Source organism: Diplotaxodon limnothrissa, linkage group LG12 (assembly GCF_057381915.1).
Source record: "Diplotaxodon limnothrissa isolate DT_005_m linkage group LG12, D_limnothrissa_male_GT1.1, whole genome shotgun sequence".
NCBI lineage: Eukaryota > Metazoa > Chordata > Actinopteri > Cichliformes > Cichlidae > Diplotaxodon > Diplotaxodon limnothrissa.
The window spans coordinates 14,021,769-14,045,357 of NC_140607.1; the positions used below are offsets into that span (position 1 = coordinate 14,021,769).

The 23,589-nt window shown below is 42.2% G+C and overlaps 1 protein-coding gene across 2 annotated transcripts in view; it reads left to right on the plus strand.

Moving 5' to 3' along the window:
* dtx1 (deltex 1, E3 ubiquitin ligase) overlaps positions 1-23,589 on the plus strand; it is a 40,596-nt gene that overhangs the window by 15,105 nt on the left and 1,902 nt on the right. Inside the window, exons 2-7 of one of the 2 annotated variants that reach the window (XM_085368009.1) lie at positions 8,511-9,258; positions 16,443-16,504; positions 16,621-16,782; positions 19,259-19,320; positions 19,428-19,586; positions 20,888-21,052. In XM_085368009.1, coding sequence (XP_085224135.1) covers positions 8,511-9,258; positions 16,443-16,504; positions 16,621-16,782; positions 19,259-19,320; positions 19,428-19,586; positions 20,888-21,052 — 1,358 coding nt within the window. The remainder of the gene's footprint in view (positions 1-8,510; positions 9,259-16,442; positions 16,505-16,620; positions 16,783-19,258; positions 19,321-19,427; positions 19,587-20,887; positions 21,053-23,589) is intronic. The other variant, XM_085368008.1, reaches the window with a different exon arrangement.

The following is a 23,589-nucleotide window of genomic DNA, read 5'->3' on the forward strand; positions in this document are numbered from 1 at the left end:
ATTAGTTGGGCCGGTTTTACTGCAGTGTTCACTTTCTGAGCTCGGGCAGAAGTGAGACATCCTCTTTTTTTATTGTTTCGTTGGCAGAAAACTTCCCCTCATCACATATCTGCTCCTTCTCTCCTAATACACTCACGTAGCATTTCTTTGTGCACTTTTGTCTGGCCCTTTTCCATCTCCCCATTTTCTCTCTCCTCGCACCTTCACTCTATCTTTGTCTTTCTCCCCTGCATCTCCCCCCTTTCTTTTCTCCTGTTCAATCACCTTTACGCCTTTTCTCCTCCACCACCTTTCAACCAGCGGTTGCTCTTCCATTTTTGTTCGTTCATCATGTATGCCCATAGATAGATAGATAGATAGATAGATAGATAGAACTGCGTGCTGGGGGGAAATAAAGTGTCATCTCACTCTAGAATATTAGCTTTAATGTGTGATTTTGTGAGAGAGGAGCAGGCGAACTGTGACACTGAAACATATAATGCTGTTAAAGCAGCTTAATGCCAGACTGCCAGGCTCATTATTATGCTCTCTGATCTCAGGATATTCGTTAATGAGCAGATAATGCTTTTACAGATTTTGAGGCTTTCATGTACAGGTATGACAACATCTTTTGAAAAGGAGCGCTTTTCTCGCAGCAGTGCATGCATATAAATGAAAAGTTCACTTCTCCTCGTATTTACGTTGTAGCCACAGATCTGTTTTGAGATAGATCTTTCCACGGTGCATTTTTTTTAGCCACGATTTTCTGTCTCTTGATCGTCACTAATAGCCAGCGTGGGTTTATTGTTTGCTAAGGCCCTTTTTTGAGAGATGAAAGTCCTGTTTTTTTTCCCTAGCTGTGCTCTGGGGTTTATTAGAAAACATCAAACGCACTTCAATTATTTTATTTTCCCCATACTGTAGGATTTATTTGCATATTCATCATGCGTTCACTGTTCATATGGATGGTATTTTGAAGGCCGTGTGCTGGCAATTGAAGAGCCTGTGCCTAGGTGCTACGTTGGTTCGCGGTTGTGCTGTTGAATTGTTCAACTGTAAAATGAAATGAACTTGTGGTAAATATTAATTTGTGGCAAACCATGCTCTGAAAGATATGCTTTTCTGTAGCTGAAGTTTGGAAGAAGGTGCAGTCAAGATGATGTCACAGTAAGCACCCCTTATATTTTGTCCGACTTTAATTATGTGTTTACCTCTTCAATATGCCTGATTTCTAAGTTGCAGTTCAATAACGATGTTACAATGGGTATGATCAAAGGTTACCTGGATGTGCCTGTAAACATCACAGCTCGGTGTCATCTTGTTCCAGAGCTGTGCTGTTAATTATTATTGATCTCTTGCTCTCTTCAGCAGTGTGTCTTTTGTCCTGTCTTCCTCCCTTCACCCCCAACCAGTCACACCAGATGGCTGCTCCTCGCTGAGCCCGGTTCTGAAGGTTTCTTCCTGTTAAAAGGGAGTTTTTCCTTACTACTGTTGCCAAGTGCTTGATTATAGAGGGTTGTCTGATTGTTGGGGTTTTCTCTGTATTATTGTAGGGTCTTGATAATGATTGTGATTTGGTGCTTTATAAATAAAAATGAATTGCAAAAGAAGAAGAATTGCAGAAGCCCTGTCTTTGTGCTTGCACCTCAGCAGGCCGGTCCGCCTCCAGTGTGTCAAAACAAGGACCCTTCAAATTTTCTGGAAGTGGGCCAGAATCACAGGGAGGCAAATCCGGTGAACAGGGATTGTGTCAGCATGAACAAAAAAACAACCGATTGCATCACATTTCCCCTCATTTCCGCTGAATCTTCACCCTCAGATGCCTCGGGACATTGTAGTAGAAGTCTACGTTAAAAGTCTCAACCTGTCACACAGAATTCACCGTGTGCAACCTTGTGAATGTCGAAAAAGTGATGAGCACACACTTGACTTTACGCACTTGGAAAGCTGCTGAAAACTGCTCAGGTGTAGCTGAAGATGCAGCTCTTAACAGAGGTGATAATACGGAGTTTGGGTCTGGTCACGCCGCATTGAAATTGTTGGCAGTTGGTGCAAGTTTTGTAATTTAATGCATTCACAGCAAATCAAACAAAAATAGTGCATATACTGTATGGTCTGTTAAATAGCCACTAAATCAGTCCGGTTATTGTCAGCATTGGCTCGCAGCATAAAAAAAGCACATTATCACTATTTTGGACAGTTTGTAAAGTGAAGGTTAATTAGTTAACTGGGGAATGGTAAATTAAACGGTTGTTATATAGCGCTTTTCTACTCTGCTCAAGGACTTAAAGCACTTTATACTACAGCCCAATTTGACCTTTCACAAAGGCACTTTTTTCCCAGCCTACGTGCTTTCGAACTAACATTCACACTTTGATGAATGCATCGGGAGCACCTCAGGGTTCATGATCTTGCCCAAGGATACTTGTACATGCAGACTGGAGCAGCCAGGGATCTTTTAGGCTGGTAGATTACCTTTTCTACCTCCTGAGCCACAGCTGACCCAAAAATGTGGTTTTCTTCACTGTGAAAGCGCAAGATCAAGTTAATTGGTTACATTAAAATACGTTTTGTAACTGATCTCTCTTTTATGGCAGTGGGCTGCCTGGTTTCTAACAAAGAATAGGTAGCTCTGCTTCTCAGATACCGTCAAGGCATATGATGCTGGACCTGTTACTGGCCCCCATCCGTCTGTAGTTAAATTGGAAACCGCCGCACTAATAGGTTCAACGCAGCCCCAGGGAAATTGAAGAGGTTTGTCAATTATAAGGCCATATTATAGTGCCTGATCCTGGCGCTTCTCTTCTGCCTTTCTTCCCAAAGCAGCAGTGCAAAGAAGAGCATTAACTACAAGGTGATGCGCGCCCTAATTCAATGACACAGATTTTTGTTCTCGCTCCAAGAGTTGAGCGTTGAGTGAGAGCGGGACGGGGTCCAGTGAGTGACAGAGTGGAAAATGTGAAGAATGGCTCAGCGAGGCATTGCTGAAACAGATCCAGGAGAGACGGTGGAAAGCGAGGGAAAGCTGGCGTCAGCAGCGGATGAGATGAGAGAGGAGATGAGGTGCTGACTCCGTCGGTGCTTTTCTCAGGGAAAGCAGTTGTATGAAGGTTCACATACGAGCAAACCCTTCCTCCTGCCCTTTCTCCTTTAAGACCCCAGAGACAGCTTCAGCGACAGCAAAACCTTTCCTCAGTGTGACAGCAAAGATTAAATCCTGTGTATTTTGCAGCAGCCATGCAGGTGTTACCCACGGCAAGACAAGAGATCATAAGGAACTGACAGTTTTCTTTAAGGCTCTTGTGACCACAGTTTTCTTGAACACACCGCAGAGTAGTTAGCGTGTCATAACCCGAGTGACAGATTTAGAGGGTCTCTGCGTGGAAGGAAGTAGTTTTACTCCCTCGATGAACTGTAACGAGGTGTAAAAGCCTTTTTTCCTCTAGTTTGTTGTGTGTTACATTATAAGTAGAGGATAAAGACAGAATAAGTGCGTATACCGGTGGCCATGTTTTTAGTATAACAAAATTGAAAATTGAAAAAATTGTTTTCTGCTTTGATATTTGAAGAGGCATCTGAATCTTAACTTGTCACATAGGGCTGCTTGAGTGGGACGCGTTGGTCTCAGCTTTAGCATCGTTTTTAAAACTAAAGAGTTAATGTTGTAATGTTGTTTTCAACCTGACCGTGACCCAACCAAACAGTTTTTGTGTCTATACCTAAAAAAAGAAGCTTTGCTTATGGAAGTCAAGCAGAAATGATTCATTGTCTTTGAATTGGGGATTTGGGGTGTATGATATGGTTGGGTTATTAGGTGATTGTATCACCTGTCATCGATTGGCTGAGCCCATTGGTTGCTGGGTTAGCAGTTGCATGGACTTTTTTTGGTCTGGCTCTTTGATGCTCAGGAGAACCTGTGAATCTCCATTCATAGCCTGAATCTCATAGGATATTATACTACGAACTCAATCACAATGTTCTCACCTCTTTTAAAATGAGGAAGTTACAGTTTCTCTGTGCATACAGTTACATTTTAAATATGTTTTAATCTGAACGTGATTACAGACTACAAAACAAATGATCCCAGTCTGAAATAAAAAATTCCAGTGCCCATATATTATTAAAGTTTAAACCGCAGGTCAATATAACAATACATTTTTAAGATGTTGTAGTTGTTTATGTCTATTGTGTTTGAAGGAGCTGTTTTGCTGGTTAAATAAAAGGCGATAGCATCTCTTCAATCCTTAGACATAAGTTCATCTTCTCAGAAGCTTCGTTTTTGCAGTGTTTGGAGCTGGTTTCCTGCTGTGATATGCGAGCTGTCGTTGTCTTCTTCAGAGATAAACCTTTGGCATGTTTTACAAAGCATCATTTTGCTAATCTGCTGTGTCTCTATGCTGTAAGCCTCTAAGGGCAGCCAAGGATGTTAGAATTTAATGATGCATGTCCTTCCATATAAAACGGTGATTCAGACTGGGCTTCCTTCACTTCCAGAGAAAAACAAAGCTATTAAGGATGGAGACTGGCATGGTGTCATGTGATGAACAGACAGAGGGAAGTTTCCCTACAGCCATGATGTGAGAGGGCAATGAAGCTCACCCTGAACCCTCCTGGCCCCGTGTGACAGTAGGGCTAGAGTCCCACAGTGAGGCCCAATGTGGCAATACATCACACAGCTCCAGCTTGCCCAAGAGCAAACCATGCTGGTGTTGGGGAAAGGACAGCTAGAGGACAATGTGGGAGATGAGATAAGAGAGATGAGAAGGGAAGGCAGGAAAGATGGCTGCCAAAGGCGCACAGGTTCAGACAGGAAGCAGCCACTCTCGCTTCGTTTCCTGTTAGGAAGAGCAAGAACGGTCATGGGGAGAACGTCAACAACTCGGTCCTGGGTTTTCACAGAGGAAGGTAGGATACACAGCAGAGAATTACAGCCCAACATGAGACTCGGAGAAGAGATTCAGGGTGTATGTTTTGTATAAAGCTTCCTACAGGAGGCTCCCAGACCAAAGTGTTGTTGTGACCTCTGGTGTTTTCTTCGGTGTGCTTCATAGTTTCTCTACACAAGAATGCAAATATTTAAAGTTTATTTAAAGTCAGATTTATTGGATTATTTATCTTGGGTATTTTTTTTTTTTTTGCTCTGTCCTTCATTAACAATCGAAACAATGGTGTGTACTTAATAAATTACTGTTTAATTTTTCAAATGAAATAGTAACAGTAAAAACCAGATAACTTTTCGAAAGAAGTCCTCTAGACATCCAAAGTCTAAGTAAGCATGTCAGTCAAAAGAAATGTGATAAAAGTTTACCAAATTGACAAATACCGAACTGTAAAGGTTTTTATTTTAGCTTTCCAAATTCAAAGGTCTCATTTTTACTAGTTCCAGTATGATTTAATTAAAATGACCTTGGTAGATACTCATCACATTAAACATGGGAGTTAGCACAAAATGCTAATTTGGCTTTTCATCTGACTAGAAATGTCAATGTGTGGTTTTAAGGAGAAGTTACATTCTGAAACTGTTTCTCAGCAAACCACATCTAGGTGCTAGCACCCCATCCCCCACACCTTCTTAACCTACATACACACCTTATAAGCTTTGTCAAACAACCCCTTGTGTTTAGTTACTGGACAACTTTACGCTCGACTCCAGTGTGATGGTGAAGAATGAGAGTCCTGAACTGTGCAGCTATCTGGCTGTAAATGCTGAGCAATGCTCGGTCCTGACCTCATTCAGTTACACTCAAGAAACCTGACTGCCAGACGCTCATCCTTTAAAACCCACTGAACTGTTTGAAGAAACTCTTTCAAGTTGAGCTCGTTTCATGCATGGTGCACCATCAAAGTGCTCACAAATACCTAACAGGATTACAGAAAGAGATAATGTCCATCTTTGCTTCCTCCCTGAAGTTGAGACTGGGAATGAAACATCTCCACATGATTAAATATTTACAGTTTACACTTTAACGCTGGTCAAGACTGTTTGGAGCTGTGCCGCCATCCATCGGGCCATGAACATAATGCATCCCACAGTTGCCACAGTGATGAGGGGGTCAGAGCTTTCCCCTGATTTGTGTATAGAGAAAATTATTAAATTTAGGAATTAGTGCTTTGTTAATGTGCGTGTTGTATTTTTGAAATACGCTGAAATCTTTGTTATTTCTTTTTATTATCTCGATGGAAATTGTGCAGTGCAAAAGTCGTAAACCACAATGGGAAGCATGCAAACATACATGGAAATTCAGTATTGTGGTAAAACCATACGACAATTTTGACAAGATCTCTAACACCACTGTCTGAAATGCAGCTTCAAACCATGACAGAGCCTCCACTGTGTTTTACAGCTGTAGACTGTAGACAATCACTGATCAGCCGAAGGTCCAGATGCATCTCTGTGGGTCCTGTGTCAGGTCTCTGCCTGAACTTTTCCTATTTCTTAAAGAGATGATTTTCAGATACTGTTCATCTACTGTACTTTTTTTTTTTAGGCCTGGTACTTCTTCTTTGTCACTCCACTTGTATGGTTTTCTCCCATTTTTTAAGGACTTGCTGCACATGTGCTGAGAAACACAATGTTTTTTTGCTAGTAACTCTTTGGAAATCACGTTGGTGCAAGAGTAATATTATGATATATTATGCTATTACATGGTAGGTTTGCTGTTATTCTATATCATGCCTGTCAACTTGCTATTTTGAGATTCGGCTAAATATAATAGGAAAACATGATGTGTTTTTGCAACAGGCTGCTGTAGGAAAGTGCCTGAAGATGTTATATGTAGAAACACCAATGGCTCATCCCTTGAGTCAGGTGCTTTTTATTGTAGAATATTTCACAGGTCAGTGTTCAAGGACTGAGCTATGAAATTGTCCAGTCGACTGGACTAGAAATGGGTGAAAACGCAGAAAGACCGTTAGAAACCCTGGAGAACTATTGCTCAAGACCCTTTTTAAAATTACAACAAACTCTGGCTCACTTGAAGCAAAATTTAAAGAAACAAGAGGTGGTTTTTACCCTTTTGCATAGTGCTATATAAGAAAGCAAGTTGGCAAGCTGTGAGCAGACATGGATGTGACTGGCTGAGAAAGTTGTGCACGGCTGACTGACTGAAGACGTGAGAGACACAGGCAGCTGGCTCATTGAGCAGTCATCTGTAAATGTGTGTGTGTGTGTGCGTGTGTGTGTGTGTGTGTGCGTGGTTCTAAAGACGCTCCAAATAAAATTAGCTGTCGAGCCCAGTCCTTTAGCAGTCTGCAGCAACGACTCAAGGTCAGACTTGCTGATCCTGCTGATGCATTTTATTCTCCGGAGCCAGCATCAAGCTCCCGGGTGAGGGTTTACTGCTGCCCACCAACCCTCTACTCATTCCCACCCCCATTCATCCTCGGCACACACTCCCTTCCCTCCATTATCACCCTGGTCCTCCCTGGTTTGGGAGTGTGCATTTACCCGTTAAATTAGGTGGGGGAAGGAGGGGATGACGCTTTCGGCTGGAGTGCCTGGATACCCGTGCTGACGTGTGGCGGGGAGATGGATAAGCTAAGGTGTCCTAATTTCCCATGTGACTACAGTAATTGTGTTATAATGGAGGTGGGAGCTGAGTGGTCATCAGCAGACGGACAGAAGTACAAAGCTCCTGGCTTTATGCCCCCCACCCCCTTACCGTTCAGACGGACACAGCAGGCATTGTGGGCATGATGTGGCCATGCATGCAGTTTACGACACAGCAGGAGCTTCAAAGGTTGAGTGATTGGACTATGTGTGCACCCCAGTTTGTTATCGCTTCAGGCAGAAGGTGAACTCTTATACGTCATCTCCTTCAGTTGGTCAAGTTGGCGTCTCAACACTTGTTAGCTCACTTGATGAGCTTTACACAGAAAAGCTGCGGATCTCCTCAGGCTAATGTCACAGGCAGTTTCTGTCTATTTATCATCCAAACAGTTATTCATTTACTCATTAACTGTTAATTATAGCGGCACACAAGCGAGCATACATCACCAAACTGTGAAAGGCAAACCCATGTTCTATTATCTATTATTTTTTCTCATTAAATTAGCACCATCTCATTTTCGGCCTGTGGTGAGATCAATAATTGAAATACATTAAAGGGGCACTCCAACAAGCTTCTCATTATGTGTGGTGAAGCCTGTGAGTATGACTCATGATAAGTAACCGTGGTGATACATAGGGTTACTTATGCAAACTTTTAAAATCTCCATGCAGAGGCACAGACGTCATTAGAGAAGTGATTATGCATTAATGATCCTTATGATGTCATCAGGTTTTTCAGTTTCTGGGCTCCTTGTTTTTCAATCTGGAGGTGTTGGCTTTGATGCAAAAGAGGTTTTGTGAAGAAATCTGAATTGAATATTATGGACAATGTGATGCATTATGGGATATGGGATTTTCGAGGAGTCCCCCCCGCCCCCATTTCTTTTCTACATGCTAATTTTACTGGAGTGAAACATGTTATAAGCTTTCTGAATACAAAGCCGTCCTCACGTTACTTCTCTTCTCTGTTGATTCCTCTTAGGCACCATGAGACCAGTCCAGAGGAACTTCTATGATCCGTCATCTGCCCCAGGGAAAGGTGTGGTGTGGGAGTGGGAGAACGATAACGGCTCATGGACGCCGTACGACATGGAGATCTGCGTGACCATCCAGAACGCCTATGAGAAGCAGCATCCCTGGCTGGACCTGACCTCTCTGGGCTTCTGCTACCTCATCGACTTCAACAGCATGTCTCAGACCAACAGGCAGAGCCAGAGAAAGAGACGCCTGCGGAGGCGCATGGACCTGGCCTACCCGCTCATCATGGGCTCCATCCCCAAGTCCCAGTCTTGGCCTGTGGGCGCCAGCTCTGGCCAGCCCTGCTCCTGCCAGCAGTGCATCCTGGTTAACAGTACAAGAGCTGCCTCTAATGCCATCCTGGCCTCCCAGAGACGTAAACCCCACGGGGGGACGGCGGGCAACACAGGCACTGCAGGGACCCATACCGTAGTGCGGCAGAGCAATACCTTCGCCGGTACTTCATTTTGGTCTCAAACATCCAGCTCCACCGGCACAAACAACAATAACATTAGCCTGGGAGGTGGACAAGCTAAAGCTGAACAGGTGCAGTTGCCACTGTCCGCTGCCAACTTCCCCTGTTCCCCCGTGATGCCATCTCTTTCATCTGCCCATGGCCACCACACTCTCACCATTAACGGACAGAACAATCTGAACCGTCCGGGCACCCAGCGCATTTCCGTGGGGACTGCCAGAGGAGCCATCCCAGCAGGGTAAAGATTTTTTATTGTACACAAGAGGCAAATGCACACAAAGGCACTGGCCTCTTTTCCTAGCTCAGATTTTCTGGAGTCGGCAGTGGCCTTTCACTCGATATAACGGAGGCATAATGCTCAGATTCAGTTGAATTTACAGTTCCACAGAGGCAACGGGTGGATATTAAAAGCCAAGAGCCAATTTTCATGTCTGCTACACAAAAGCGTCACCCTGAATCCGTGCTGTATATTCTGTCTTTCTCTCCCTCTTTCTGCTAATTTATAACTACTGTTGTTAACGTGCCGATCAATGAACCTGCAGGATAAAAGTCCAGCTGATTCTCCTCTGGCCCAGCTGGCCGAGGAGGAACCCTTTTCCTCCATATGTGTGCCCGCCATGGTTACTGCTCCATAACGAGCTTATGTCGGCCCCCGATAGGCGTGAAATGCTGCAGCCTCCGTTGGATCCCTCTGTTGCTTCTGCTTTGAAGTAATTTGTTGCTCTCACACTTCGCTATGGTTGTTGTGTCACGGGATGTGAAAAGACAGTTTGACACTGTATGTGGATGATCTGAACGCGTGTTTATCTGCATCATTATCTGCATGTGTGTGAACGCGTGTGCTCTGGCGTAGCTGTGGAAACCTATTTGCCACGGAGGCAGAGCTCCACTGGGGAAGCATGAATAATGGATCAAGGAAAAACGGGAGCTTCGGCAGAGCGCTCTGACCTCAGAGCGATTCAGAGAATGGAACCAAGGAATAGAAGTGTGCTAGCGTTGTAACCGATACTTCAGTGCCCCCCATCCTGCTTTCTTTTGCTAAAATAAACCCTCTCCTGATCTAATTTGATTCCATTTTGTTCTCGCCGCTCATGGGGAGAGACACACTTCCTGCATGTTTGAATAACACCGTCCTGGACACACATGCTTTCACTTTGTGGCCTAATTCAGTGTCACCCCCACCCCATCCTCACCACAGCAGGTCATGACTTTGTTTGTGCGACGTACTCGGTGATGCTTCGTTCTGCATTTCAAGAATTCAGTGACAGCTCAGGTGTTCAGAGCTGTGGGCGAAATGTGACTTCTTCTTCTTTTCGTATTCTTTTTTACCTCACAGCACAATGAGTTTCTTACGAGACAGTGAGAGCTAGAGTGAGGGAGAGGAAGAGACCGAGGGGGTAAAAGGCGGAGCGCGTCATGTTCCCAGGCGAGTGGCTCGACGCACAGGATGAGTGTGGTTAACATACACACAGCAGGACATGAGAGCTTGCAAGCGCACAGACACAAACTGAAACGTGAACTCCCTCGCATATTCCCACAAGCCTGCTACAGACAGATAACAGAGTAACCCACACAGAATGTAAAACATCAGATCTGTGTTTTTTTCACACGCCCACGCTCTAATATAACTGCTGGGTGCACGGAAGGTATTTGGCACATTGTGGCTCGTTCACATGACTCTATTTCGCTGTTTTATGTATGCAAACGAGGTAGCCGCTATGGATGAATCAGGCAAGGTGTACTTCAAGCCACCAGCGAGAAAAGCTGCACGCTGGTTTTCGAGACAACGCATTTGTTCCCGAGTCCATTGATGATAAAAGGCCAGATATCGATCTTTGTATCTTCTGAAAAGAATACAGGTTGTGGTTGTCAAAGCGGGGGAGGGGAGGGGGGGAGTGTTTAATGCATCTGTGTTACGTGTGAAAACATCACAAGTGGCACCATCTGCTGGCTTGTGTCAACACATCAGTTTATCTTATTACAGAGCAGCCCACATATCGCCACCTGTGCAGCTCAGCGACAGATGCAGACTGCCATAGTTTTTTGTTTCTTCTTATCACACTGTTGCATGAGCTGGAAGCAACACTGCAACTGTCTATTATTTTATTAATTATTATTATTAGATTATTTTCTTTGCTCACTGGTTGAATTGCTTGTTTTGGGTTTTTTTTTTTAAACTGATGCCCAAAAGATATTCAGTTCACAGTGATGTAACTGGGAGAAATTAACTGACTATTTTTAAAATCAGTTCATTAAATAATACTGAACCTAGCTTGCATCATCTTTATAGATATTTCATGATATTTATGAATTCATTAAATATTTGCTGGTAAAAGAGCTGTTCGTGTTGATCTCTTTGAGTCAATAGTCTTGCATCATTTATGTGCAGCACCATGTTGCGTATATCTAATCGTTCTCGAGTATTTCACCCTTAAACCAAACTCACCATCGACACGTCGAAAAAGGAACCACAGCAGGTTCTCGCTATGAGATTTATCTTGTCGTTGTGTGTTTACGCATAGATACGAGAAATGTTAACGACGAATCGTCTGCCTCTTTAAAAGATAAACAGATATCATTTGTAGCGGAATGAACAGAGGAAGAATTTCACAAGGCCTCTGGGGATTTTTTTGTTTTGTTTTCTTTTGTGTTTTTTAGGCCTCCGTTGTCAGTCAAACCACTTCCTCTTGTGCACTTTCTCTCCGCTCGACCGGGATAAGCCCTGCGCTGCAGGTCTTTAGTTAGAGCTGCTTTATAGTATTGCTTTCAGTTCTCTGACAGGTGAAAGATGAAAGGTAAAAAAAAAACAAGGCCTTGTCTTCATGAGCTGAAAGAAAGAGCTTTTTAATTGGGTGCGTTCCCTCGCTGCTATCGGCTGTGTTTACGAGCTGCTCGTGTTAAGGAGCCAGCCTGAGTTTTGACTGGAGGCCTGAGATCATTATCCCTCAGTGTGTTGCTCTGCTTCTCCTGCTCTGGCACTCCCCTCATGATGAAAATTGTTATTAAAATAAATGGAAAAATCCCGAGCCAGAGTTTTGGAAATCGTCTGTGCCATCGTTGCTTATTTTCAGGGCATTTCAGCTGCGTGGGGACGTGTATTTGCCACCCACACTGTAGCGGGGGCAAGCCTCTCTCTCCTGCGATACACATCAATATGCAATTAAGCACTCGTGGAGTTCTCTCCATTCGACTCTGTCTTTATAGCGCATAATAAACAGATGAGGAGATATTAGTCCTCCGTCAGCACTTCCTCAGCGAGGCTTAATGTGGTCTCTTTATTTTGGGAATCACATCTGATTAAGTCCTCAAGGCAGCTGGGAGATTCCCTCCAGAGAAGAAGTATTACTCTGAGCAGGAGATAGAGGAGGAATAGTGACCCTCATGCCCATGATCTGCAAGGGGCCTTTATTACTGTGGTGTTGATGGATGAGCTTGTGGGAGGTGGGTTTATTACTAAATTACATTGGTTTTGGGTTAGAAATTACAGCCTTAGTTATAAGAAATGCCACTCGGACACACTGTCGAAGGTTTGGGCAAAGATAGGCTCAGGTTAATTTTTACTTCATGGAGAGAAGGGAACAAAGAAGTGAACACAAGACAGGAGGATGAAAAGAATTGGAGTTGTCAGCGTAAAAGCAATCTAGAGGTGACAAGGTTCAGTGTAGTTTGCTGAATGTGGAAAAGGTCCGCGCTTGTTTACGCTGACAATGAGTTATAATTGCTCTCAAGGTCTGAGCACAAGCCAACAGAGCCCATTGTTGAGGATCATTGATTGTTTTAACCCTAAAGTGGCTGTTTTGGTGAGGACAACTCAGGGTTTTTAACATGAATGTTGGCGTTTCTTGATAAAATAATCAACATCAAAAGTTATTCCGTGTTCGAGATTTTTAGCGTCATGTGGTTTAAGGCGCGATTCAGAGGCACAGGGTTCACTGATTTCAGAGGTTCCCATTTCTAAATGAAAAAACAAGAAAGGCAAGAGAATTGTGTACAAAAGGAGACAGATGTCCACAGCTGTACACTGGCTACAGGTTGTCTGGCTGCCAGTTTAATGTGTAATCAGAGATTTGAAGGAAAGAACGCGCTCCAAGATGTGCGTCTATGTGTAGGAGTGCGTGTCTTTCTGGTTAGGTGATAAGAATTATCAATAGCATCTAATGTTTGTGTGTTTTGTGTTTCGGCTTGTGTAGATTTTATCGTACCACGGAGTTTCCATCTTTTTTTGAGATCTTCTCTAGAATCTATATGCAGTACAAATGAAACTAACTAATGTCTTGTTCTAGTACAGATCCACTGCTGTGTGTGCTTTTAGTTTGTCCACAATGAGATGGCGTTAAGGGCTCTTGTGTTGTGTCGTCCCCCTTTTTTCTTCTCATGAAAATGATTTGTTTGATCACAGGACTCTCTGTGAACTGCTTAAATTAAACATGCACTCATAAAGGGAGGCATCTGAAGGATTCTCCCACTGGGTGGCAGTGAATATATTTATTTTTCTTGTTTGTTAGATTACTTTTTACTTTTGTTCTGCTTTTGGTTTTTGGGGTTTTTTTATATAAACTTTTACACTTTCGTACACATTTTTTTATTCCAGACACAGAAAAATAGACCGCCGACCTCTTGACTCAAACTGGTGCTTTCATTGAGTGAAGGGCGGCTGTGTACTGTGAAGTATTGACTGGTTCGTTTTTGTTACACGCGCAGACTGCAGGAGGTGAGTTCGTCTATTAATTCTTCCTCTGTGGCTGAAGGTGTGAAATCACTCACTGGTGTCTTTTTTTGGACAAAAATCAAATCTGACGTGCCCACCCCCCACCTCCCACGCCCCTCTGAATTTGACTTTCTGACATAAGGCATTTATCAGAGCTGCACATCGCTGTATTTTTTTGTTACACTCCAGAACAAAAGCAAGCTGATCCCGGTTTCTGGCCCGCTGGTGTGAGACGCAGCGTATTTGAGTCCTTCCCAGAAATGCAGTGGCACACATCGGCTTCAGTCAGACCTCGTGTCCCTTTGTTATTGCACTCAGCTTATTGAGCGGCTTCCCCTGGTGTAAGAACCGAGTCCCTCACTAATATCAAAGCGCTGTGTTGATGCGGATTTGTGCAGTGCCTAGAGCTACAGGGTCTGACACTTCACTCCTTTCATACAAAGAGCAAAGAGACGTGCGCAGGAGTGTGTGTGTGAAGGTGTGTGTACGTGTTTGTAGTCAATAAACTGAGAACTCTAGTGATTCAGTGAGAGCACAGCATTGAACATCCGGAGATGATGGCTACCTTTAACTCCACGTTATTTGAAACATGGGTTGGTTTAGAAGTGTAGCAGGTTTGCCACAGTAACCACAGGGTTGAAGGTAGTTAGTGCACACATTTCTTTACTAATCACTCCTCCGACAACTGTGCGGCTTCGGAGCGTAATGACTCTGTGCTGCAGTCTGCCCGCACCGAATGCAGGCCAGGTGTGCCACTCTTTCCACCGGCGCACCTCCCTCAGCCGACCTGCCCCACTTCTACGTCCAAGAGCCGAGCCATTATCTACACCGCACCACCACAGTGAGCTGTATTACAGGTGTCTAAGGTTACCTTCCTAAAAAGAGAGAGACCCTGGCTTTGTTCAAAATATGTAGTGCTTGAGAAATTTATTAGACCAACACACAGGGTAAGGCTGATGCCCCAGCTGGCCTAAGTTAACAGCATTGGTAATTACCAACATGTTCTTGTAATGGTTGTCCATCAGTCTGCACAAGCTCTTGTCACACAAGTTTGTTTGTTTCCTGTTAAACAGTTCTTCTACTCTAGATGATTTCTTCCATATAAACACTTTGTCTCTATCTTCACTTGTTGCCAAAGGGCATTAAAGTACAGACCTATATTTTTTTTATTTCCTAAGTGGTGAAATACAAGCTTCATTTTATTCCAGAATCCCATTAATGATATTAATTTCTGGAGGTCTCAATGGAGACATGATATATGATTTTCCCTTGGAGCCACCATTCTCAAAATATCCTCACATCAGTTCATATTGTGACCTAGTCTTCGCGGTTTCTTCTTCTAATGTCATTCTTACCATCAACTCTAATAATATTAAAACAATAAATCTAAAAATGAACAACGGCTTCCTTCTTCGTAAAATAATATGTATGAAGGCCTAACCAAGTGTCCTAGTGTAATTTTTGCAATTTAAGAGGAATTTAAATGGTTATAAAACTTTATTAGAATTTTTTAGTCCGCTTTTCCACCTGTTTGGAGTCTAAACTGTTAACAGGAATAAAAATGTGTGGTTTGAAACTATCCATTTCAAAGTAAAGTGCTTGTTTTCATCACATTGTCTCACACTGGCTTACGTTTGTTTTTTTATAATTGTCTGCTGTCCATTGCTTTCAAATTTAGTAAAATTTACAGGCTGCTTCCTTTAGGAGTCGCCATAGTGGATAACCTGCCTCCATTTTATCCCCGGTTTCCTCTTCTATAACACCAACCCTCTGCATGTCTTCTATCACTACTTCCATGAACCTCTGCTGAGATCTTCCTCTTTTCCGCCTGGAATATGGCAGCTCCATACGTCCTTTGTCCAATACATCCACCATCGCTCGTCTGTACATGTCCGAACCACCTCTGCCTTGCCTCTTTAACTTAAACGCAAATCGCTTGACCCAACCTGTCCCTCTCATGTACTGACTTCTAATGCTGTCTATCCTCGTAGCTCCCAATGAAAATCTTTCCATTTACCCGGGCTTGGGATCAGCACTAAGAGTACATTTGAGTACACCATCACATTTGGTGTGATTTTATTTATTAGGTGTTTTTTAAAGGGCAGTGTAATCTCAGCTTTAATAACTCTTAGTTTGATGGCTTTGTACTTTTAATCCAGGGAAAGGAAACGTGTTCCTGTGCTCTGCTTCGCTCGGGGAAATTTGCGCGCTCATATTAATGCCCCTGTTTTTGCCCGCTGTGCTTCATAGATCTTGAAGAGTGAGCAAGTCAACTGTCTTTGTCGTCTGTGTTTGTCATGAACTTCAACCTCTCCGAATGTCATCCTGAATCAGACTCTGCGGCAGCGCTTTGCACAAGTCGAGTTGTCTCATCCTACTGCAGTTGTCTTCGTCTTTGTGGTGAAGCACATTTGACATTTTAGCTTGAGTGTTTTTCATGCCACGCAGAGCAGAACTGTCTGCTGCTTTCAGGTTTTTCAGCTGTGGCATAACAAGCAGTTGTACACAAATGGGACCGTTTACCATCCATTTTAGCAGTCGCAGGGTCATTTACAGATTATAAGCTGTGTATTAAATGGACCCGCATGGCGAGAAGCATCTGTCTGTGTGATGTGAGCAATTCTCTTTGTAGAGACCTTTGAGTAAGGGACTGTAACAACACTGTACTTATAATATTACTATTTTTATGCCTTTTCATTTCTTTTTTCTTAAAGGGTTCCTGCACTCCCAGTTAAAAACTTGACTGGTTCTGGACCAGTGCACCCAGCCTTAGCAGGTTAGACCAAATCTGCTGTGCAGCATCTGTTTAGCAATCAGCTATAAATGATCGTTTTTGCTGAGATGAGTAATGTTTGTTTATTTTTCTGTGTGTGTGCCCTACCCATGCGTCAGGTATGACAGGTATCCTGATGTGCGCTGCAGGTCTGCCCGTTTGCCTGACTCGAGCACCAAAACCTATACTGCACCCACCCCCCATCAACAAGAGCGACATGAAACCTGTGCCAGGAATCAACGGCATGCGCCGCAAAACCAAGAAAAAGCACCTAAGAAGAGGTGAGACGGCGGGACCGAACAACAGAATGAATTCAGAACAACAGCACTGTAGTTTGTAGTTTTATAATAAGTGAAGAAATGAGAAATGCACAGATGAGAGAAATCTGCCAACCACTGACAGACCATCTTTGTTCTGCCAAACTTTGCGACATGTTTCAGCCTTCTGAGTGTTGAAACTGCAAAATAAGCCACCAAATAAACTGTTGAGGGATCCATAATTGTTCCATAAGGTTAGCAGTGGCTCAGATTTCACCCAAGTTTGCTAACAGTCAGTTTGAAAAGCATTCCTGTACCTTTCAAAAAGCTCATATATGTATACAGTAAAATAACAACTTCATAAATGTAACACTACATTCAGATTGATACATGAAGACACAATGAAAGGCACAGTTACACTGAGCCGGTTCGAAAGGGCATCTGGTGTATAGTTGGAGAACTCTGGGCCTGAGTAAGTGTTGGTCGATGCAAGCAGTGGAAACCACAGACCTCCCCGGGGAGTTTTTGTATTAATTGAACAGTCAGACTGTTGGTTTTCTATCCTTGCACTGCACTTGTCCTCTTAGTCAGTCCTTCAAGCATCTCACCATTGTGAACAAAGATTTTGTTTAGAGATACACCAGTTTGAATTTCCTTCAACTGTGACGTGCCGGTATCAGTATCAGTAAGAACAGCATGCGCCAACAAAAGCATTCCTCAATGCATAGTGTTATTTTCATTATAAAAGAAATTATTAAAGTTTACAAAAGCAAGTGCAACAAATGTCAGGTACTCACATCATCCGCTGTGTTTATAACGTCACCAGATAACAGCCTTTTTTTCTTTCCTGCTTCTTTAGCTTTAAACAATTTGCCTTTTCTTAGCTTCTTTAAAATCTCCTTGTTCAGTTGAGAGATGGTGATTTAAGTATCCAATTAGGTTTGTTGTTACAACAGTTTTTTGCGGTGGTCCTTATTCAAATTCACCAAAATCAAGCTTTTAAACAAAAAAAACCCCAAAAAACAAGAGCCTATGCTAACAGCTATGTGAGACTACCTTTGGGTAAGGCCTAGAGCTAAGCTAAATGCTAACACAGCTAATATATCCAGACTGCCTGGTAATAGCTAGCTACTGTAGCACTAAATATATAGTTATTAGTTTTGCAAGTACACTTGGCCTTAAACTAGAATTTAAAACATGCTATTAGAAGGTATCTTTTATATGAATGTATTACTATCAAGCCAAGTTGTGCGAAAACTTTAAAAATTGCAAATTCATGACCATATATTTATTTTAGCCTCAACAAATGCTGCAGACTATTACAACACGTTCTCACTCCCAAAACGTAATATTTGATGCTAGGTGACAAATCGTCAACATATTACGCTTCCAGACACCCACCACATCCCAAGTGACAAGATCAGAAAAATGAGGAAACATGAGAACTGTTTGGAATCAATCTCACATGTTCGTTCATTTTACTTAAATCACTTTGGAAAACGCAGTTTAACGTCATTAAAGTGCTGGCAAAGGTTAGGGATAGGGTTAGGGATAAGGTTAGTGTTAGGGCTGGAATACATGGCTGGTACATGTATTACTGCGGGACTGTCATTCAACTGGATTTCATCCATAAACTGGTGCGTAGCATTAGAACGCGGAAGGTCACCTTTCACATACCTCAGGAACGCCACGGGATGTGACAAATAGTCGGGATGTTAGGCCTCGGGAGTGAGAACGGGCTGACTATTACCAAAAAACAGCAAAACTAATAAAATAAAATAAAATAAAATCTTCTGCTGTAGTAATTAGAAATTATTGACCTTTCAAATGTTACTTCAGGTAACAGACAAATATGCAACCTATGTGTTTGTGTCTGATTTGATTTCTATTGCTCTGCTTTCTGCACCCAGAACAATCAGAGAAGTGAATGAAGCTGTCAAATAACAACAGAGTAAAATTATTCTTAATTAATTTATTAACTTTTTCTCTGTCTTTCTCCTCCTTTTTTCTGTTTTCACCTCTCCTTCTCTTCACACATTTCTACCTCCTGCATACCCTTTATACCTGAGGATTTGGGGGGGACAAAAGCTGTCTCCTTCCCTCACTACTCTCTCTGCCTGTGTTCACTGGCTCTCCCTCAAATGAACAAACAAAAGCTCGGGGGGGAAAAAAGGTTGCCTGTAAGCGTATTAGGGATGTAAGCTGTGGGTGTGCTCTCAGCCATACCAGCCTGGTTGCACACAGGGATTATGAGAGTGTGGGGTTGCCAGTGTTATGTGGCAGCTTCAAGGTGACCTCCTCTTGAACATCACTAACATGTGTACTGTTTCCACGTGCACACTTTCTTTTATTGGTAAAAAAAAAAAAGAAAGGCACATGGGGCAGAGTAGTCTCTGAGACTGATCTGATGTTATTCTCTTGTTTTTGAATAGTCAATTTTCTCTTTACTCACACTTACCTGTGGCTTGTTCTCGTGACTTTTGTGACTTATTTTTAAAAGGGAAAAACCCAGAAGATGTGGTGCGACGATACACTGAGAAGATTAAAGTGGTGCCAGATGAGGTGAGAATAAAACCCATCGGTGCGCATATTCAGGATTTAAGTTGCTTCATGAGTACAGTCATGTACATGTCAAATGGCAGCTCAAGTATTTTGGCCCGCTATTCCAGGACTGTACCATCTGCATGGAGAGGCTGGTCATGTCATCCGGCTATGAAGGCGTCCTGCAGCACAAAGGCATCAAGCCAGAGCTGGTGGGCAAACTTGGCAAGTGTGGGCACATGTACCATCTGCTATGCCTGGTGGCCATGTACAACAATGGCAATAAGGTGGGTAAAAGCTTGCGAGCCAGACGCTGTTATGATGTCACGCTAGGCTCAAATTCTAAACTCGCGATGTCTTACAGCTCGACGGGGTTGCACGGCACTGGCAGATGATGGCCCTCGATATTGCTGCTAACAGATGGAAAGCTTATATAGCCTCATCTGATCAGTCTTGACAGCACAGTATTTTGTAAAATTACTTTGGACACTGATGTTTGCTTGCAGGAAATTCAGATTCACTGCTTGCAACTGCAAACAAAAGAACACCATGCTGCACTGTTGGTGCTCCAGAACAAAAAAATCAAGACAAATCAAAGTTTCTATTGTGCATTTAAAATACCTCAGTTCACCAAAATGCTGTACAGTTTGTACAAAATACACACTATACACAAGGATCACTAAATGAACAATAAATATACAACAGAAATGTAATAAAACAAAGTAAATAAGTCTGTTTTTGCACAATAAAGCCAGGGAACTCTGCTCAACTAGACGTGAAAGCAAGAACAAATGGGTCTTTAGAAGATTGGGAGCCAAGTCTCAATCACCTCTAATTTAAATCCTTGATCTGGGAATTTCCAAGAGCAGGTCGTTCGTAGATGTCCGTGCTCAGCTAAGAGTCTAGGGTTTCCAAAGTTCTGTTAAGTAACAGGGTGACAAACCATGAGGTTTAAAAAGAAGGAATAAACGTTTAAACTGGATCCTGAAATGGAAGTAAAGCCAGTCTAAGGAAGCCAATATGGGTGTAATGTGATCACACCATTTTTCCCCTTTAAATAAAAGTGTGAATTACAAAAGTAACAAAAACAACAAACTTCTTATTTACATTTTACTGTAACAATCTATGCAGATGATTCTACTTTTTATTTGTCCAGTTTTTAAAATTCCCCTCTTTGAATTTAGATTTTTCTTTAAGCTGCGATAGGTGATATTGCTGTACTACATTATAATAGATGTGTAAATCCTACTGTGGCTCCAGAAAGAACTGCAGTGGTGTATTTTTTCCCAGCTCTACTTGGGGATAAAGACTAACAACTCCTGAGAAAAATATGTTTTTTTATCCACTAAATATTAAAATATATTTACCAGTTAGTTCCTAACATCGTCTATCTGCTGTTTGGAATCATTCTATTTGAAATTTAAAATGAGCAGAAACAAATAAAAGGCATTTTTCAGTCTCAATATTTGATATATTGTCTCTAGGCTGAAAAAAAAATTGCAAATCATCCATTTAATTTGGGGTTTTGGAAACAAAGTGGTTTAATTTTATTGCGTCATTAACGTCAAATCATTATTTTTCTCCAAAGCAGGATGGCAGTCTTCAGTGCCCAACGTGCAAAACCATCTATGGGGAGAAAACAGGCACGCAGCCCCCCGGGAAGATGGAGTACCACGTCATACCACACTGCTTGCCAGGCTATCCAGACTCAAAGACCATCCGCATTGTCTACGATATTCCTGCCGGGATCCAGGTGAGAGCCGTCTCACTTCACCTAATCCACCACCCTGCCTTTCTACCCTGATCCGCTGTCTCTTGCCTCTAAATCTGTGACCTTTTACAACTGCTTATCCGCTTAAGTTGGATGGAGAGTTACTCACGCAGGAAGCTGAGGTGTCGGGATCCTGAGGAAACAGCATTTTTAGGAATTAAGCAGTGATTCAGGGCAAAGACAAAGAAGTATCTAAGAGTAATTCTCTCTCATGGTAAAGGCTTATGTTGTATAAGAAATATATAGAGTGAAAACATGCATGTTTTTTTGTCCTTATAAATATAGGCATACAAGTCCGCCTTCCCTTAGTTGATTTGTCTTTCAGCTTATACATCAAACTGATTAACATTAATAAGAAAATTAAACAGCTGGGATTTGCAATTGGATTTCACCGGGTCTGAGCTGGTGGTATTTTGGCTGGTATTTTCTCCTGACTCCTGAGATGAGCTCAAATTGAGTCAATAAGCTGACCTTTTTCCACCAGCGGAGAAGGCATAGAGCCCCCAGGGATAGCGCTGGGGGTCATCTGACCACTCAGATCAGCATAACAACACAATACACTATTGCCAGGGGACATTACTGTAGGTCTGTCTTTTTCCCCTCCTGCAGTTCAGCCTGCACTCTAGACAACATGAGTGATCATCATAGATGGTCAGGTTTACACTCTGTACTCTGTGGACGATAGCAAAATAATTGGGTGAGTAGGGAAGTGGTGACGCTGTGCATATTGTCCATCTTCTTTTGCCTTTTCAGTCTATGCCAGCACCCAAAACTGTATGATGAAAATAGTAGCACACTATAATGGGCTTTATACTTGTACATCTTTAATAGGTTAAAGTAGGTGGTGTGTTCACTTCAATTCAGTTCAGTTTTATTTTACATAGCACCAAATCACAACAACAGTTGCCTCAAGGTGCTTTATATTGTAAGATAAAGACCCCAAAGTAATACAGAGAAAACCCCAACAATCACACAGCGCTTGGTGACAGTAGGAAAGAAAAACTCCCCTTTAACAGGAAGTAACCTCCAGCAGAACCAGGCTTAGGGAGGGGTGCCATCTGCTATAGTGGGAGGCGGGGTTAGGGGAAGGAGACAGGAGAGAGACTCAATGTGGTTTACAAAGATCATCAGAGGAAGTTCTAAATGGTCGAGAATCTAACGCTCTAACCTTCTGAGCTTTTGGTGTCACGAGGGCACCTACAAGATAGTACAGAATGAATGGAGAAATGTCATTTCTGTTGTTGGTGGTGTTGATTTTTTTTTTCTTTTTTGTGTAGTTGTAGTTAATGTTAATGTTCAGTTTTTAGATTTGAATTGAATTTTGATTGCACCACAAGCCACTTTATGGCATGAACTATTTTGATTTCATGCACAAATAGAGGAGCGGCAGAGAGTTTCTAGCTGCCTGGTTGGAGTCTGCCATGCTAATACTTTTTGTAGTTACCTTTTAGTAATAGGTGCTGATGAGGGGATTGTCCTCCCATAAACCCAGCACTCGCTGATGAATAGATGTCTTAATGTTTGTGAACATCAGAACAGTTTGAGAAAAACAATAACATTTTTAAATATTGATCTTCTTCCCAGTGTTTGATCATCACAAGTAGCAAGTAGCGCTATGATCAAAAGGACACATTTCTGCATCCCACACTAGAAAAAAGTTCAAAATCAAACAGATTTTCTTGTTAAAACCAAGAATGCCATCCACTGGTTGAAAAGCCCACACTACACTGCCGATGTATATGTGAAGAAAACTAAATGAGATTTAAAGATCAGCCTCTTCGAACATAAAAGCAACTTCAAGAAGAAAGTTGAAAGAAGCCCAATGACATTTTATTTCAACTGCCATCGTGTGTGATCTCCTTAAAGACAAACTCGAGACCTACATTTGTTACAGAGACGAGAATACTGGCTTTGTGTTCTATAAATTGAAAACGCTAAAGGTTCAAATTAAGGATTAGCATTGAGCTGCTTTTTGTAATTCCAGGAAAACACATAACAACACTAGCACCCTCCTTTTAACATACTTTGTGTGACGCTATTTCATTTAAGTACTTGGGGTTCATCTCATTTGTAGGCCCAACAGGGCTATTTCATCCAGCAAGTGCAGTAGATGGTGCAATATTCCTGCAGATTTACATAATACACATGTAATCAGTGTCATGGTATTGATAGTTTATGTTTATGTATTTGTGTCGTTTATGTTTAACTGTGACTGATGACATATCACTTTATCATTAGTCCACCTGGACTAATGATGGCTTGTAGCTGAAACCTATTTGTTTTGGTCTTTAATGAACATTAAGAAGTATACCGTGATCAGTTAGTATTAGTGCCGTGTACTTTACATTGGTACAATACTCGAACCAATGTAAAGTAAATAAAGTCAAATACTGATACTTTTAACCTATAAAGGCTATGAGAGCAGTGTGCCATGACTTATAAGATGAATCATCAATTTACAAATTATGAACACATTTTAATGTGTAATTAAAAATTATTGTGATTTTTAAAAACACATC